This window comes from Lutra lutra, chromosome 12 (genome assembly GCF_902655055.1).
Source record: "Lutra lutra chromosome 12, mLutLut1.2, whole genome shotgun sequence".
Taxonomy (NCBI): Eukaryota; Metazoa; Chordata; class Mammalia; order Carnivora; family Mustelidae; genus Lutra; species Lutra lutra.
Genome location: NC_062289.1, coordinates 65,465,596 through 65,483,677, shown reverse-complemented (window position 1 = coordinate 65,483,677; position 18,082 = coordinate 65,465,596). Strand labels below are relative to the sequence as shown.

Sequence of the window (18,082 nt, the reverse complement as noted above, 5' to 3'; positions counted from 1 at the left end):
TTTCTTTTTAAGATTTTATTTATTTATTTGAGAGAGAGCATGGGGGGGAGGGGCTGAGGGAAAGGGAGAAGCAGACTCCCCATTGAGCAGGGAGCACAGTGCAATGTGGGGCTCAATCCCAGGACCCTGAGATCATGATCTGAGCCGAAGATGGAGGCTAACCGACTGAGCCACCCAGCTGTCCCTGTCCTATTTTTCTCTTAAATATAAATTGCTATAATAGTTTTCTGTCTCTGTCATTTCTGGTGAATCTGTAAATTGCCATGGAAACAAGACTTCTTAATCTTTATCTTTTAGGGAGTCAGTGGAACAAACTAAGTAAGAATTTATTTTAATTCCAGTATAGTTAACACGTGGTATTATATTAGTTTCAGGTATACAGTATAGTGATTCAGCAGTTCTATCCATTACTCATTGCTCATCATGATAAGTGTACTCTTAATCCTGATGTATGTGCTTCTTTATTAATGCCTTAAATAACAAGATCAAGCAGCAGGTCTCATAACTGTAATTTTGGAGTAGGTCTTCCTGTTTCTAGTTTTAGTCTTCTTCATCGCTTTTACTTTTTTTTTTTTTTAAGATTTTATTTATTTATTTGACATAGAGAGATCACAAGTAGGCAGAGTAGCAGGCAGAGATAGAGGGGGAAGCATGCTTCCCGCTGAACAGGGAGCCCGATGCAGGGCTTGATCCCAGGACCCTGAGACCATGACCTGAGCCAAAGGCAGAGGCTTAACCCACTGAGCCACCCAGGTGCCCCATTACTTACTTTTTTAAAAAGAATTTATATATTTGTTAGAGAATGTGCAGCAAGCTCCCCTCCAAGCTGGGAGCCCCCTGCAGGACTTGATCCAAGGACCCTGGGATCATGACCTGAGCTGAAGGCAGACGCTCAGCTGACTGAGCCATACAATCCCCTACATCACTTTTGTATCATATTTCTGATAGTGTCACTCTTGGGTCCTGAGGATTCTATTAGAAGAAGAAAGCATAGATTTCTCAGCTTTCTCAGTCTGACATCACCTTTTGCTCTTTCTCTGGATGGGTCTTAAACTCCAGCCATATGGAAGGACTCAGCACTTGTACTCAGCTTTCCATACTTTGGCTCCTAGAGCTCCTTCTTCCTACAAGCCCTTGTCATAGACTGCCTATTTTAAAATTCTGCCTGCTTTTTTAAAAATACCACCTTCTGAAAGAGATCCACAGATAGTAATACAGAGCAGTGCCTGACATATAATAAGCACTCAATAAATCGTAGCAATTATTTAAAAAGAATTGTTCATAAAACTTTTCATTATCACCACCACTTAGTTCCTAATAAGTAAACTATAAAGATTTTGAGTGATATACATAAAGGGAACAAGGCAGAACAATACATCAGTAAGTGTAAGCAAGCATAATATAAAGTTAGTGCATAAATGATTAATACTTAGAATATTGTTTTGATCTTGGTTTGAATGGCTATCATTTTCCATCAGAGCACAATGAGAAAATGATTTAGTAGATATTTCTTATCCTTTATACTTGGTCACCCAAAAATCCACCTGGAATTCTGATAGACATGGTAGTTTAGAGTACTGTCAATCATCTAAAAAAAAAATTACTTTTTTAAGTAGGCTCCATGTCCAGCATGGAGCTTGATGTAGGGCTTGATATACAACCCTGAGATCAAAGACCTGAGCTGAAATCAAGAATTGGATGCACAGCCGACCTAGCCAGCCAGGCATTCCCAGTCTTTTTTTAATAAAACAAAGCCATCAAGTTCCTAAGAATTCTTTTTCCTGCATTTTTAACGTGCTTTAATTGCTGATCAGTACTTACCTGCTTCATATATAACATACACCAAAAACAGAAACTTTGACGTGGGGCAAGCAGAAGTTGAAAGTACTATAGCAACCGTGTTAACTGTTGTTGCTTTTTATACCATAGTAAATATGACCTAGAAAGGAGGAGATGTGATCAGAAACAGACAGTATGAAAAGTTCCCAGTATAAACCAGCCGTGTAGAGCAGTTCAGAGCCTAGATGGCTTGTGTAAGAATGCAGTTAGTGGTAGAAGTGTAGCTGTAGGGATCAAGTTGATTTACTGCTTGCTGAGCTTATACGGGCACTACTAGGACTGGAAAGTGGCAATAGTGTGGAGCGCCCTACTTTCAGGCCCAGATGTATCTAGGAAAAAGCAGGTACATTCAGGATAGCAAGGGAAGGGGATATTAATGTTAAAAGAAACAAAGAGGGGCACCTGGGTGGCTCAGTGGGTTAAAACCTCTGCCTTCAGCTCAGGTCATGGTCTCAGTCAGGGTCCTGGGATCAAGCCCTGCATCGGGCTCTCTGCACAGGGGGGAGCCTGCTTCCCCCTCTCTCTGCCTGCCTCTCTGCCTACTTGTGATCTCTCTCTGTTAAATAAATAAAAATCTTTATTAAAAAAGAAAGAAATACTATCAGTGAAAGGAACTATACCACAAAGGTGAAGCTATCCAAATGAATAGTCTTAAGAATAAAATTTAGTTCCTAAATTCTAAGAACCAAATAATTAGAAATTTGAAAATATTTTAAAAATTTGTTTACTTTTATGTGAGAGAGCGAGAAGGGCAGAGGGAGAGGGAGCATCTCAAGCAGACTCCTCCCTGAGCTTGGAGCCCAGTAATGATGTGGAGCTCGATCCTGCAACCCCTAGATCACGACCTCAGCTTATCAAGAGTCAGATTCTTGACTGACTGAGCCACCCAGGCACCTTTAGAAATCTTGAGATTTTGAAATAGTGCCTTTTTAAAGTACAAAAGGTACAGTTTTCATATGGCAATTTAGAGAAGGCTGTATTTTTTTTCCTCCACTTGTTTTGACCCCTCCAAAAAAGACACTTCATGTCAGACCTAGTTGGCAAATAGAAGATTTGAAATGGTTCTTCTGTTTCTCAGAGTCCAGAATATATAAAAGTATTCCTGTGTTTCAAAGTGGGAGTGTTAATAATTGCTTCCTTTTATAGTCTAAGGTATATATTTTAAGTATGTAACTATAACCACTCTGGGCTTTTACTTAAACATCAGAATACATTTTTCACTCTCTTTCATGACAGTGTCTTTCCTCTTTTAGCTAGTGCCTGTTGCTTAATTTTAAAACCAGTGTTGCGAGAGAACTATGTTTTTTTTTTTTTCAGTACTTTTATAGAGATAAGTTACTTACTTTCTCTCAGATTTTGTACTTGTGAAGGTGTTAAATTCCAATTAAATGTATGAGAAGCCACCTGATCTTGTCCCACAGCTCAGTGATGCTGTTTTTCCCCCATGCCCAGTCTTTTTTCTCTTGATATTACATTTTGACTAGTTTCTATTGCTGTGTCTGCTGAGTCACCAGTTGTTTTTTTTTTTTTCCTTTCTTTTGGGTGTAATCTATTCCTAACTCCAACCATTGTATTTTTTTTCATCTCTAGAAGTTCAATTTGAGTAATATCTTCCATTTCTCTTTGTGATGCTCTACTTTCTTTTTCTTGTCATATTTATAATTGTTTTAACATTCTTGTCTATTCTATCATCTTTAATTTTGGGTCTTTTTTTATTTATTGGCTTTCTCCTATTATGGATTGTATTTTCCTGGTTTTTTGAATATTGGTAGGTTTTGATTAGATGTAAGACATTATGGATTTTACATTACTGAGTGCTAGATTTTTTTTTGGTATTACTTAAATATTTTGGGGCTTTTCTCTGGGATGCAATTAAGGTACAGTTCAGTTCTTTCAAAGCCTACTTATAAACATTTTTGTTTATAATGTTTATGGCTTCTTTCCCAGCCTTGGAATTTCATCATGCCTGTGCTTCTGATCCTGAGGACTCGAAGGGAACCTGTTTGCTGATCTCCTCAGCCTTCTGAAGTTCTCTCCTGTCCTGTACTCTGCCCAGCAAATTCTTACTTGACTTTCCAAATTTGAATTCCTCCCGAGACTCAGCGAGGCTTTGTTTGGGTTTCTCTTCTCCACATTGCAGCCTGGAAACTCCAAGCAGTAAGCCAGGGTGGTCAAAGGACTGACCTCCCTGCCCTGTACTGGCCATTGTTAGATATCCAAAAACATGTTTCACATACATACTGTCTGGATTTTTTTCATTGTTTAAGATCGGAGAGTAAATCAGCCTGTGTTCCTTTGTCATAGCTAGAAGCAAAATCCTGTGAAGGTGTTTAGAACTTTAGGAAGTCCTTTAAACCTCAGGTTATTGCCTTATTTTAAGCTGTCTCTTGTTTTATATAACCTACACTTTATTGGTTATTTTTTTCTCCCTCTGCCCTTTGCCACTTCCCCTACTCTTGCCCATGCTCTCTCTCTCAAATAAATAAAATCTTTAAAAAAAAAAAGATGCGCTTCAAATGGAAAATTCTTGGGCTTCTTGGAGTTCGGTGTCAGCAGCTCCAGGACAGCAGGCCTCCAGCATGGCCCTCATCTCTTCCCGGCCCCAGACCTAAGCCTTTGCCATGTGCTTGAGCTGATGTGTGTCTCATAAGCGGGATACCCAGCTTGACATGACAGTGCAGGTGCAGTGCACACCCTGCAAACAGCTACCCTTTGGCCACTCTGTGATACAGAAACTGGAGGAACATTCTCCTCTCAGCAGAGCTGCTGTGTAAGAGGCTTGCACAGCCTCGGACACAGACTCAGGCAGTAGGGAATTCTGGGGCTCCTGATGAGCATGTTCTCCAGACCCTGTAAATACCTCCTTGTGGAGAGGGGCCCAGCTAGGTGAGGCCAGTGGTCCCCATAGATGTTCTGCTTGTTTACCTATCCACGTGTTACCTCTTGCGTTTCTTGGTGCCCTTGCTCCTCTTTCAGAAGCCTGCTCATCCTTCAGGATATGGTTTCTATAGGTCTTATTGTCTTTTAATCCTCTCCTAATACCCTTGTTTGGACTTAATCCAAATCCAGCTTTGCCTTTTGTTTCAGAAGTGCTTTACTATGTTAAAGGCAGTGTATGTTGTCTGTTCCTGTTGCACGTTTCTTAGCTTCTTCAGGGCAGGGTTGTTACTTGTTTTTGTCACCAACCCTAACATGAAGTCTCACAAATGGGAAGTACTCGACAAGTGCGGCTTGAGTCCACCACAGCTCTGGCGTCACTCTCGTGTTGTTGTGGTAACCCTATCAAAACAGGAAATGAAGTTAGTTTAGCATGACTTGTTCATAATTGACTCATGCTGGTTCCCTTTTCTTCCCTAAGTGATCACAAAACATCTGTTAAATAACCTACTCCAGAATTTTGTGGGCTTCTACTTCCACATTTACTGATCAGATATGTTTCTGGAATCTGTTCCCATCCACTCTGTCCTAGAAATTGACCACATATCCAGGGAGCCTTGGTTCCTTTTTTTTAGGAACTTCTCTCTTGAGAAACAATTGATAAACAATATACTGCACGTATTTAAAGTGTACAGTTTATATTTTGACGTATTATACACCCATGAATCTATCAACACAACCAAGATAAGGAATGTATTCATCACCTCCAAAGTTACTGGGTCTCCATTTGTGTAGTCTTTCTATCCTACCAGCCTCCCTCCTCACCAGCCCCAAGCAGCCCAAAAGTCTGCTTTCTGTCCCCAAAGATTAGTTTGCATTTTATATGAATGGAAGTACTTTTCTGGTAGTCTGGCTTTACTCAGAATAATTATTTTGAGATTCCTCTGTGGTGTTTATATCAAGTTCATTCCCTTTTATTGCTGAATAGCAGGAATTTGTTTTTAAATATTGAGTATGCTAACCTCCAGCCTTAGACCTATGCCTTTCCCACAATTTATGGATCTCAGGATTTATCTGGAAATTGAGGCTACATTTATGTGAGATGACTGGCTATCAGTAGCTTGAATTCCTCAAGAGCAGAGTACTATTGGGGTACCTGGGTGGTTCAGTCATTGTCTGTCTGCCTTCGGCTCAGATCATGATCCCAGGGTCCTGGGATTGAGCCCCTCTCTGCTCGGCAGAAAGCCTGCTTCCTCTCCCACTCCCCCTGCTTGTGTTCCTTCCATCTCTCTCTCTGTCAAATAAATAAATAAAATCTTAAAACAGGGGCGCCTGGGTGGCTCAGTGGGTTAAGTCTCTGCCTTCGGCTCTCAGGTCATGGTCTCAGGGTCCTGGGATTGAGCCCTGCATCGGGCTTTCTGCTCAGCAGGGAGCCTGCTTCGTCCTCTCTCTCTCTCTGCCTGCCTCTCTGCCTACTTGTGATCTCTGTCTGTCAAATAAATAAATAAAATCTTTTAAAAAAAATCTTAAAACAACAACAGAGTACTATTTAGAATCTTTATATCTTGTTAAGGTAGTCCTCAATACATGGAAATACTAACCCAGGACTGAGTAGAAGTTGCCCCTTTTTTGCAGGGGGGTGTGTGAAAGAAATAATATACCCAATTCCAGTTTTTAAAAAAATTTTATTTATTAGGGGTGCATGGGTGGCTCAGTGGGTTAAGCCTCTGCCTTCAGCTCGGGTCACGATCTCGGGGTCCTGGGATCAAGTCCCGCATTGGGCTCTCTGCTCAGTGGGGAGCCTGCTTCCTCCTCTCTCTCGCTCGCTCACTCTCTCTCTCTCTGCCTGCCTGCTTCTCTGCCTACTTGTGATCTCTCTCTGTCAAATAAATAAATAAATTCTTAAAATTTTTTTTTAAAAATTTATTAAAGATAGAGCACACTATTCTCTCAGGTGGGAACAAAGTTAAGTAAAGATATTTTGCACCTCTTTCAAATAATTTTTCAAGTATTTTTGTATTGGTCAGGAATTTCAAAATAATTGTGCTTCCTCCTTTCAAGGGTATTCCAGTATTCCACTGGTATCTCTCCTGTACCTTTTTTTCACCTAATTAAAAAGTTGTGGGGCTTTTTTGTTTTATTTTTTTGAAGAGGTTCACATGGCTCTTCAATTAAGAGGTATACAGTAAAGGGTTTTGCACTCCTTTCTGCCCCACTCCAGCCTGGCTGTCTGTGCCTGCACCACTGATCCTTTATTTTCTTGTGTATCCTTCCAGACTTCTTTATGCAAACAAACACAGGCAAATGTTAATATATTAATATATATCTTTTATTTTTTTATTTTATTTTTTTTTAAGATTTTTATTTATTTATTTGACAGAGAGAAATCACAAGTAGGCAGAGAGGCAGGCAGAGAGAGAGGAGGAAGCAGGTTCCCTGCTGAACAGAAAGCCCGATGCGGGGCCTGAACCCAGGACCTGGGATCATGACCTGAGCCGAAGGCAGTGGCTTAACCCACTGAGCCACCCAGGCGCCCCATATATCTTTTATTATTTACTAGAAAAAGATAGCATGTTATTCACTGCTAGACCTTGCTTTTTTTCCACTTAACGATCTCGAAGATCTTTCTGTCATTCTTTTTCTCAGCTGCAGAGTTTTTCACTGTATGGATAATGACTCCCCTGTTGTTAGATGCTTTTTTAAATTAAATGTTTTATTTTGAGATGATTGTAGAATCACATGGCAGTTGTAAGAAATAATACAGAGAGGGTCACTTGGGTGGCTCAGTTGGTTATGCGACTGCCTTCAGCTTGGGTCATGATCCTGGAGTCCCAGGATTGAGTCCCGCATCAGGCTCCCTGCTGAGCAGGGAGTCTGCCTTTCCCTCTGATCCTACCCCCAATTCTCTCTCTCTCAAATAAATTAAATCTTAGGGGGAAAAAAAAAAAGGAAATGATACAGAGAAATCCCAGTTTCCCTCGCTGGTAACATCTTGTGTTACAATCATACATTACAGTATACATTACAACACAATATCATAGCTGGGAGATTGGCATTGATACACTCTAGAACTCATTCATATGTCACTAATTTTATGTGCACTCATTTCTGTGTATTTTCTTTGCAATTTTATCATATATGTAGGTTCATAAACCACGATTTTTTTTCTTTTTTTTGACAGATTGAGAGAGAGCACATGTAGGTAGAGTGGCATGCAGAAGGAGAGTGAGTAGAAGGCTCTCCACCAAGCAGGAAGCCCAACACAGGGCTCAATCCCAGAACCCCGGGATCATGACCTGAGCCGAAGGGACACACTTAGCTGACTGAGGCACCCAGGCGCCCCTAAACCACTATCACTCTTTTTTTTTTTTTTTTAAGATTTTATTTATTTATTTGACAGACAGAGATCACAAGTAGGCAGAGAGGCAGGCAGAGAGAGAGAGGGAAGCAGGCTCCCTGCTGAGCAGAGAGCCCGATGCGGGGCTCGATCCCAGGACCCTGGAATCATGACCAGAGCCGAAGGCAGAGGCTTTAACCCACTGAGCCACCCAGTCGCCCCACTCTTTTTTTGACATCTTGAAATGTTTAATTTTTTCCTTGTTACCATGTCTATTTTTTCCCCTTAAATTTGTTTCTACTTTTTTAATTTTAGTTTTTTAAAGATTTTATGTATTTATTTGACAGAGACACAGCAAGAGAGGGAACACAAGCAGGGGGAGTGGGAGCGAAGAAGCAGGCTTCTTGAGGAGCAGGGAGCCAGATGTGGGGCTTTATCCCAGGACCCTGGGATCATGACTTGAGCCAAAGGCAGCTGCTTAACGACTCAACCACCCAGGCACCCCTGATTTTTTTATTTTTAAGTAGGCTCCATGCCCAGCATGAAGCCCAGTGTAGGGCTTAAACTCACAACCCTGAGATCAAGACCTGAGCTGATATCAAGAGTTGGACATTTGACTAACTGAGCCACTCTGGTACCCCTTAAAAATTTTTTAATTGAAGTATAATTGACAGTATTCTATTCTATTCTATTCTATTCTATTCTATTCTTTCTTTCTTTCTTTCTTTCTTTCTTTTCTTCTTCTTTTCTTCTTCTTTTTTTCTTTAAGATTTTATTTATTTGAGGGACGACTGGGTGGCTCAGGGGGTTGAAGCCTCTGCCTTCGGCTTGGGTCATGATCCCGGGGTCCTGGGATCAAGCCCCGCATTGGGCTCCATGCTTGGTGGAGAGCCTGCTTCCCTTCCTCTCTTTGCCTGCCTCTCTGCCTACTTGTGATCTCTGTCAAATAAATAAATAAAAATCTTTTTAAAAATTAATTTAAAAAGAAAAGATTGTATTTATTTGAGAGAGAGCACGTGGATGAGTGAAAGCAGGGGCAAGGGGAGAGGGGGAACGCCAGGACGACCTGAGCCAAAGTCAGACGCCTAACTGACCGAGCCACCCAGGTGCCCAACAGTACTCTATTTCATGTGTACACTGTAGTGATGCAACATTTATATACATCGCTAACTGATTACCACAATAGGTCTGGTTACCGTGTGTTAACCATGCAAAATTAATACAGTATTATTAACTGTATTCCCCATGTTATACATCACATCACTATGACATTTATTTTAAAACTGGAAGTTTGTATCTCTTGATTCCCTTCACCCATTTCACCCTGTCCCCAACCCCTTCCCTTCTGACAACTACTACTCAGTATCTATGAGTCTAGGTTTTATTTTATTTTGTTGTTTAGATTCCACTTAAAGGTGAAATGTATGTATACACATATGTACATATATATTCATAACACACACATATATCCCACATCATCTTTATCCATTCTTCAGCGGACACTTAGGTTGTTTCCCTATCTTCACTATTGTAAATAATGTTGCACTGAAGAATGGTTGCACATATTTTTCTGAATTAGCGTTTTCATTTTCTTTAGGTAGATACCTAGAATGAAATTGCTGGATTGTATGATAGTTCTATTTTTAATTTTTTGAGGACCCTTCATACTGTTTTCCATAGTGGTTGTACCCCCACCCCTTTTTAAAAGATTTTATTTATCTGTCAGAGAGAGAGAGAGAGAGAGAGCACAAGCAGGGGTGGGGAGTGACAGGCAGAGGGAGAAGAAGCCTCCCCTCTGAGCAAGGACTCCTATGCGGGACTCGATCCCAGGAGCCTGGGATCATGACCTGAGCTGTATTTATTGTTAAAGATTATTTGCCTTACAGAGATAAGTTAGGAAGATTCTCCCTTTTTGTTTTTTAAAGATTTTATTTATTTGAGAGAGACAGCACAAGCAGGGGGAAGGGGAGAGAGAGAAGCAGACTCCTTGCTGAGCAGGGAGCCCAATGTGGGGCTTGATCCCAGAACCCGGAGATCATGACCTGAACCGAAGGCAGATGCTTAACTGATGAAGCCACCTGGGCACCCTAAGATCTTCCTTTTCTTAACATTGAACAACTTACTTAAATTTTTGTTTTTGAAAAGAGCAAGTTTATCAGTTCAAAGAAAAAATATGAATATCTAAAATAACTCATCCAAAGACTGTATAATCACATATGGATTGAGGTCCTAAACTGCGCCCATTATAAGTTGTTTACAGAGGCACATTTCAAGTAAAAGTTGTAGCATGGTATTAGTTGTGGGGGGAGATGGAGGTGAGCAAAGATTAAATTCTTAGAGGAAAGAAAAAAAAGAGTTGGTAATGCCAGAGTGATTTTAAAACAAAAGCTAACACCAAAAAGTCTATGATAAAATATAGCAAAATAAAATATAGAAAACAGGGATGCCTGGGTGGCTCAGTTGGTTGGACGACTGCCTTCGGCTCAGGTCATGATCCCGGAGTCCCGGGATCGAGTCCCTCATCGGGCTCCCAGCTCCATGGGGAATCTGCTTCTCCCTCTGACCTTCTCCTCGCTCATGCTCTCTCTCACTGTCTCTCTCTCAAATAAATAAATAAAATCTTAAAAAAATATATATATAGAAAACAAAACTGAGAAATCCAAGGAAAAATGAGTAAATATAGAGTTGTTATGGAAGAATATGGAAAAGAGTTTTAATTTCCAAAAAGAGTATTTGTGACCAGTTCTATGGCAGATTATATAAAACAAAAAGGAGCTGGAAAACAGATAGGAAATGACCCAACTCCATGGACAGAGTCGTGTCTTCTTTTCAAGTGGGAACCAATAAGGAGGATCTCAGGCCTTCTCCCTTAAAAGGGGTCAGTTGGTTATTTTATCAATTAGTGTTGATACAGTTGGAGGGGCACGTTAACCATAAGCCCCTCCCCCCAACAGTCTTGTGCTCAGAAGCAAATTTATGGCCATGTTTAACTACCCTGCTTCAGTAAAATATGAAATTTATAATGTTGAGTTTAAACCAATATTTTAACCTGTAAATTCTCTTTTGGTGAACTCATGCTCTATGATTTTAATTACCCAAAAAGAGTTTTAATTTCTAAAAATATTCATTATCATTATCGAATTGGGTTGTTTGAATGACATATCCCTTTGCCTGCCAAACTAAAAATCAGTGGTTTAGGCCCTCATGCAACAAACCAAAGATTTGAGTAGTGATTCTTTTATTTAAGGAAATATATTTTATTTCAAAGTATCAAGGGCACCTAAGTGCAACATATTAACAGTAGTGTGGGAGAATTGAGGTTGAGTAAAAGTAAAGTGTCTCCTACAGCATTGTTCTGTGATAGAGTCAAATACATCAGTAATTCTCAGAATAAGCAGAATGACAAATACCATACAGAAGCACAACTTTGAGAAAAAAAACTTTCAGTTTTACTGTTTTGTATTTCTAGCACTTGAGGAAACAAGCAGTGTTTTATTGCCTGTCAGTGTTATTGCAGGGCTTCAGTCAGTGGTCCAGGTATTGATACTTATTAAAATGGAAAGCTCTTATAGAAAAGATTAAATAGAATACTGATCATAAAGAGAGTGGTAACATTCAAGATTAAAATGCATCACAATGGGGCCTCTGGGTGGCTCAGTTGGTTGAGCATCCAGCTTTTGGTTTCGGTTCAGGTCATGATCCTCAGGGTCCTAGGATTAAGCCCCGCACCAGGTTCCACGCTCACTGGGGAGTCTACTTCAAGATTCCCTTCCTCTGCCTCTCCCCCCAACTCACTCACTCTAAAATACATAAAACCATCACAAAATTGAAGGCATAATTATTATTGCTTCTGCCTGGAATTCTTTTAAGTCAGACCTTGAGGTCAGTTTGGAAAGAACTGGGCCCTGTGTGACAGCTATGAAACCTTTTTTTTTTTTTTTTTTTTGTAAAGTTTATTTTTTTAGTAATCTCTACACCCAATGTGGGACTCAAACTCATGACCCTGAGATAGTCACATGCTCTGCTGAGCCAGCCAGATGCCCTTAGAACTCTTTTTTTGAAGAATACATTACAGGTTTTGTTGTAAGATTACCCAAATATTGGGATGCCTGGGTGGCTCAGTTGGTTAGGCTGCTGCCTTCGGCTCAGGTCATGATCCCAGGGTCCTGGGACCGAGTCCCGCATTGGGCTCCTTGCTCAGCGGGGAGCCTGCTTCTCTCTCTGCCTCTGCCTGCCACTTTCCCCGCTTGTGCTCTCTCTCTGACAAATAAATAAAACAAAGTCTTTGGGGAAAAAAAAAAAGAGAGAATACCCAAATATTTTGGTTAAGTGCTTTGAAGAAAAAAAAATAAGAGCCACTCTGAAAAGCAGTATGGAGGTTCCTCAAAAAGTTAAAAATAGAATTACCATGTGATCCAGTAATTCCACTACTATTTACCTAAAGAATATGAAAATACTAATTCGAAGACACATGTACTCCTATGTTTATTGCAGTATTATTTATAATAGCCAACCTATGGAAGCAACCCAGTTGTCCCTCAGTAGTAGGTAAGTAGATGACAATGTATGTATATACAATGGAATATTAGTCGAGTAGCCATTAAAAAAGAGTAAAATCTTGTCATTTGCAGCGACATGGATGGATCTAGAGGGTATTATGCTAAGTGAAATAAGAGAAGACTTGGGGTGCCTGGGTGGCTCAGTGGGTTAAAGCCTCTGCCTTCAGCTCAGGTCATGATCCCAGGATCCTGGGATCGAGCCCCACATCAGGCTCTCTGGAGCCTGCTTCCCTCTCTCTCTGCCTGCCTCTCTGCCTGCTTGTGATCTCTCTCTGTCAAATAAATAAAATATTTAAAAAAAAAAAGAGAGAAGACAAATTCTGTATGATTCAATTCCTATGTGGAATTTAAGGTACAAAAGAAATGAACAAAGAAAAAAGGCAAAAAAATAGACTCTTCCTTCTTACTCCCTCCCCACCCCAACCCTGCCACTCTTAAATATAGAAAACAAATGTTATCAGAGGGGAGGTGGCTGGGGGGGGATGGATGAAATAGGTGAAGGGGCACTTATGATGATCACTGAGTACCACGTAGAATTATTGAAGCATAATCAGGTGTTGTACACCTGAAACTAACATAAACTGTTCATTACTTATACTGGAATTAAAAAAAAATTTTTTTTCCAAAAAGGAAGGCCTAGGATGAGGCACAGAAACTAGCTTTTTAAAAAAAATTTTTAATATTTATTTGAGAGAAAGATAGAGTGGGCGGAGTGGGGGAGAGAGAGACTCTCAGGTGGACTCCCCACTGAGCACACCAGTGGCTGCAAGGGCTCAATCTCACAACTCCGAGATCACGACCTGAGCCAAAATGAAGAGTCAGATGCTTTACCAACTGAGCAACCCAGGTGCCCCGAGATTAGCACTTTTTTTTTTTTTTTAAGATTTTATTTATTTATCAGAGAGAGAGAGGAAGAGAGAGCGAGCACAGGCATACAGAGTGGCAGGCAGAGGCAGAGGGAGAAGCAGGCTCCCTGCCGAGCAAGGAGCCCGATGTGGGACTCGATCCCAGGACTCTGGGATCATGACCTGAGCCGAAGGCAGCTGCTTAACCAACTGAGCCACCCAGGCGTCCCGAGATTAGCACTTTTAACAAGAATGTCAGGTGATCCTGACGCAAGGGTCTGGAGACCACAGTTTGAGTAGCACTTTACTTAAGTGATGGGACTCATCCACTGGTGGCAGCCTGTCAGTGCAGCATGTACCCAGATAGAGTGAGATGGAAGGACGGCTTCCTGAGAAGAGGACATAAACCTAAGGTACTTTGGAAAAAGAAGGCCTAGGGATATTAGTCCTTTGGGTAAATGAATTATTCTCTCTCTATCTAAGGGAATCTTACCTGGGCAGTATACATAAAAACATTGCTGTCCTCTACTTTTTAAAGATATTGTGAAGACAAAATGTAATTATGTATATGAAAAGAACTTTGAAGGGCAAGTTTTTTGTGTTACAGTAGGTTTCAAAACCATGTACTATCTTACCAGTACTATCTTAAAATGTGTTTTTTTTTTTCCTTATAGCTTTTGTGTTTTATGGTTAAAACCCACCTTAATACACATAGAACCACCATTTTTCTTCAAGAATAATTTGCTTATCATTTATATGAAGGTCAGTCCTGGCACTGTATGAGCCTACATAAATTTGTTACTTAAAACAGTTAGGGGCACCTGGGTGGCTCAGTGGGTTAAAGCCTCTGCCTTTGGCTCAGGTCATGATCCCAGGGTCCTGGGATCGAGTGAGCGCCACATCAGGCTCTCTGCTCAGCAGGGAGCCTGCTTCCTTCCTCTCTCTCTGCCTGCCTCTCTGCCTCCTTGTGATCTCTGTCAAATAAATAAGAAAAATCTTAAAAAAAAAAACAAAACAGTTAAAAAAGGAAGAAAGAGTCATGTCATTTTGCAAATAAGACAAAGTAGATGCAAGCAATGAAGGCGTCCTCTTGGGTCCATTTTTGTTGGGGCTGAAGATGTAGTTGATGGTCATTTGAATGTTGCTGCTGAATCAGGGGAATCTGATACAATAGGAAGTTGTTTTGGAGACAAATGATTACTCTCACCAAAATGCAGTTGCTGTTAAAAACTGGGAAAATGTTTTGTGTATGCGTGTATGGCATAAAACCATGTTTGGGGGCTTATGACAGTGGGCATCTACACGTTTATTGGGGCTGGGCTCTGTGTTAAGTTTGAGATTGAATATGTGTTGCATTGTGCCAGCTACATCCTTCCTAGCTTGTGGCTTTTTTGTGGATAATATACATGCTGCCTTCACGTGTATGAAACAAGTATTTACCCAGAGTGCTAAACATTTAAGACTTTACCAATTTTTATTCTTTCTGCCAAGATGTTCCTAAACTATTTTAAATGCCATCTTTCCCCTCCCCCTCTTTTTTCTTTCTTTCTTTCTTTCTTTCTTTTTTTTTTTTTTTAGCTCTGCTTATGATAATGTCAACAAAGTTCGAGTAGCTATCAAGAAAATCAGTCCTTTTGAGCACCAGACCTACTGCCAGAGAACCCTGAGGGAGATAAAAATCTTACTGCGCTTCAGACATGAGAACATCATTGGAATCAATGACATTATTCGAGCACCAACCATCGAGCAAATGAAAGATGTGTATCCTTTTCAGACAGCTGCCTCCACTGATTGGTCACCTTGTTGAGGAAATGTAACTTGAAATACCTGGATTTATCAGAGTAAAGGAAAAGTATGTAAACCACATTAAAGGGAAAATTGTAATCTGCTTGCTATTTACTAGACTTGTATAATTTTTTTCTTTGATTCATTTTTATGAGTTGTCAGTAACTGTTTTTAGTGTCTTTTAGAAATCCAGTATTTTTACTGTCCATTCCAGTAAAGATTTTGGTTAAGTATAGTTATGGAAAATCTTAACACCATTTCCAGTCATGTTTTTTCCATTCTAGATACGGTTTGTTGTGGTAAAAAGATCGGGAATGAATAGTAGAGTAAGAAGGAGGGTGCACTGGATATCACCTGGTCAAATCCAGACTGTCCTGATCTTAGACAATGTCATTCACCTTTAGGTCTGTTTTCTCATCGTTATTAAGGTACTAGTCTAGCCTTCATGATCTTTAAAGTTGACTCAGCTCTGAAATTAGGTTATTAACTATCAGCAGCATTTAATCTGGTCCAGAGAATGCTCCCTGGTTAAAGACTGCATTTGAAAGATAGAAGCATTAAGTATCTGAAGAGGGTCTGCCAGAGAAAAGTTACTATTCGGGCTAGCACAGCATTCCTATCAGTTTTCCCAGTTTGCCTTTTGCCCAGCTAGGGATAGGCAGCTCACTGTCTCTAGGCAGCCCTTCCCCCCCGCCTTTTTTTTTTCTTTTTTTAGAGATTTTATTTATTTATTTGGCAGAGACACAGCGAGAGAGGGAACACAGCAGAGGGAGTGGGAGAGGGAGAAGCAGGCCTCTCGTGGAGCAGGGATCCGGATGCGGGGCTTGATCCCAGGACCCTGTGATCACGACCTGAGCTGAAGGCAGATGCTTAATGACTGAGCCACCCATGCACCCCAGCCCTTTCCATTTTTAAACAGCTCTGTTATCAAGTTGTAGCGTTATTTTCAGTGAAATGCCTCCTGCTATCACCTGTTGTCCTCCTTTACCTTTTACTAGGAAAATTAAGTCTGTTTCAAGATGACAAGTTTTCAAATTCTGTTTCCTCTGAATCCCATACTGTGTCTCATCTAACATGAATCTGTAGAGGACATAAAATAATATTTACACAGAAATGAATAAGAGATACGCAGAAACACTGCTAATGAAATAATAATCGGGTGAAGTTAAAGCTAAAGAGTTCTAGAATCTAATTTCTGTAAGAAAGAAATCATCCACAGATAAAATTCTAGGTGGCTTAGATATGTGGGTAGGCAAGAAAGCAAGAGGAGTAAAGCCAGCATGAGCCCCTTAGCATGACTTCCCAATACCCTCATTTATTTAGGATCTTAACCTTAATTGAAGCATCAAGCACATAGAAGGCTGAATTTAGTAGCAGTGTGTTCTAGGTCTGTGTTTCCGAAGGTTTTATGATTGATTCTTCAGGAGAAGGAGGGGCGACAAGAAGGGAGGTAAAAGAACAGTGACATTAAAAGTTGTTGCTGGGCCAAAGAGAAGAGGGGAGTGTATGATGCCTGCTGGCCACCCTTGGAGAGGGTTTGTTGACGATGGACTAGGATGAAAGATTATCCAGTATTTGCGTAACAGTCTGTCTCATCTCAGTCTAGGCCTGTTATGGATCATATCAGGCAGATATTAATGGCTATTTTTTCCACAGGACTTAAGAAGGTTAACTATTTCGGATTCCTTCCATAGAGGTAAATCAGGTTTTCATCAGTTTCTCATTTTCCTTGCAGGCCTCATGATATAATAATGGATTGTTTGGGGAGAAGGTTCATTTTGATTTCAGTGTGCTTTGCTAAGTGTAACCAGATATTTGCTCTGTTACCTTAACCTGTCTAAATAGATATATAGTACAGGACCTCATGGAAACAGATCTCTACAAGCTCTTGAAGACGCAACACCTCAGCAACGACCATATCTGCTATTTTCTTTACCAGATCCTCAGAGGGTTAAAATATATCCATTCAGCTAATGTACTGCATCGTGACCTCAAACCTTCTAACCTGCTGCTCAACACCACCTGCGATCTCAAGGTCAGCCAGGTTGTTTACTCTTAGGGTGATACATGTTGGGGGGGGGGGAATAAAAACGTCCTTCACTGGGACATATTTATATTGTTATCCATATTTAAAATCACACCAGAAATACATGAAAACATTTTTATGCCCCCCCCCCCCACAAGTAAAAAGCGCTAGGTCTCTTCTCCATCCAGTTCTACCATCCAGAGGTAACCGCTATAACATATTGGTATATTTTCTTCTAGAGTTCTTGCTGTTTTCTTACACACATGTGTACATTTATGCTTACATATATGAAAGGAGGATCATGTGCATTATGTATAAGTTAAAAAATCATTTCATTGGTAACCTTTTTCTTCAATAAATTTTATACAAAGAATACTCCGAAAACAGCAGAAAACTTAGCCTTTATGACTTTAGTAATTAAGATGTTCCCAATAAATAGGGAAACCCTAGATCCTTAGAGTCCTCAGAGTTCTCATAAAAATGGGCAGCATTTGGGACACCTGGGTGATCTCAGGGTCCTGGGATCAAGTCCCACATCAGGCTCCTTGTTCACTAGGGAGGCTGCTTCTCCCTCTGCCTGCTGCTCGCCCTGCTTGTGCTCTCTCTCTGACAAATAAATAAAATATTTTTTAAAAATGGGCAGCATTTGCAAACATATATTTCTGTTTTAACAGTAGCAGAGCTAAACAAGGAGGGAAATCTAAGGCTGTATTAGATATGGAAGGATGTGGATTCAGTCTGATAAGACCTAAATAAATGGAAAGATATCTGTGTCTGGATTGCAAGACTTAACACTGTTTAGGAGGCAGAGCTC

The 18,082-nt window shown here is 40.4% G+C and overlaps 1 protein-coding gene across 1 annotated transcript in view; it reads left to right on the top strand.

The window, feature by feature from the left end:
- Positions 1–18,082, top strand: part of MAPK1 (mitogen-activated protein kinase 1) — a 108,448-nt gene that overhangs the window by 46,283 nt on the left and 44,083 nt on the right. The window contains exons 2-3 of the mRNA XM_047696367.1: positions 15,036–15,218; positions 17,088–17,277. Of these exons, the coding sequence (XP_047552323.1) occupies positions 15,036–15,218; positions 17,088–17,277 (373 nt within the window). The remainder of the gene's footprint in view (positions 1–15,035; positions 15,219–17,087; positions 17,278–18,082) is intronic.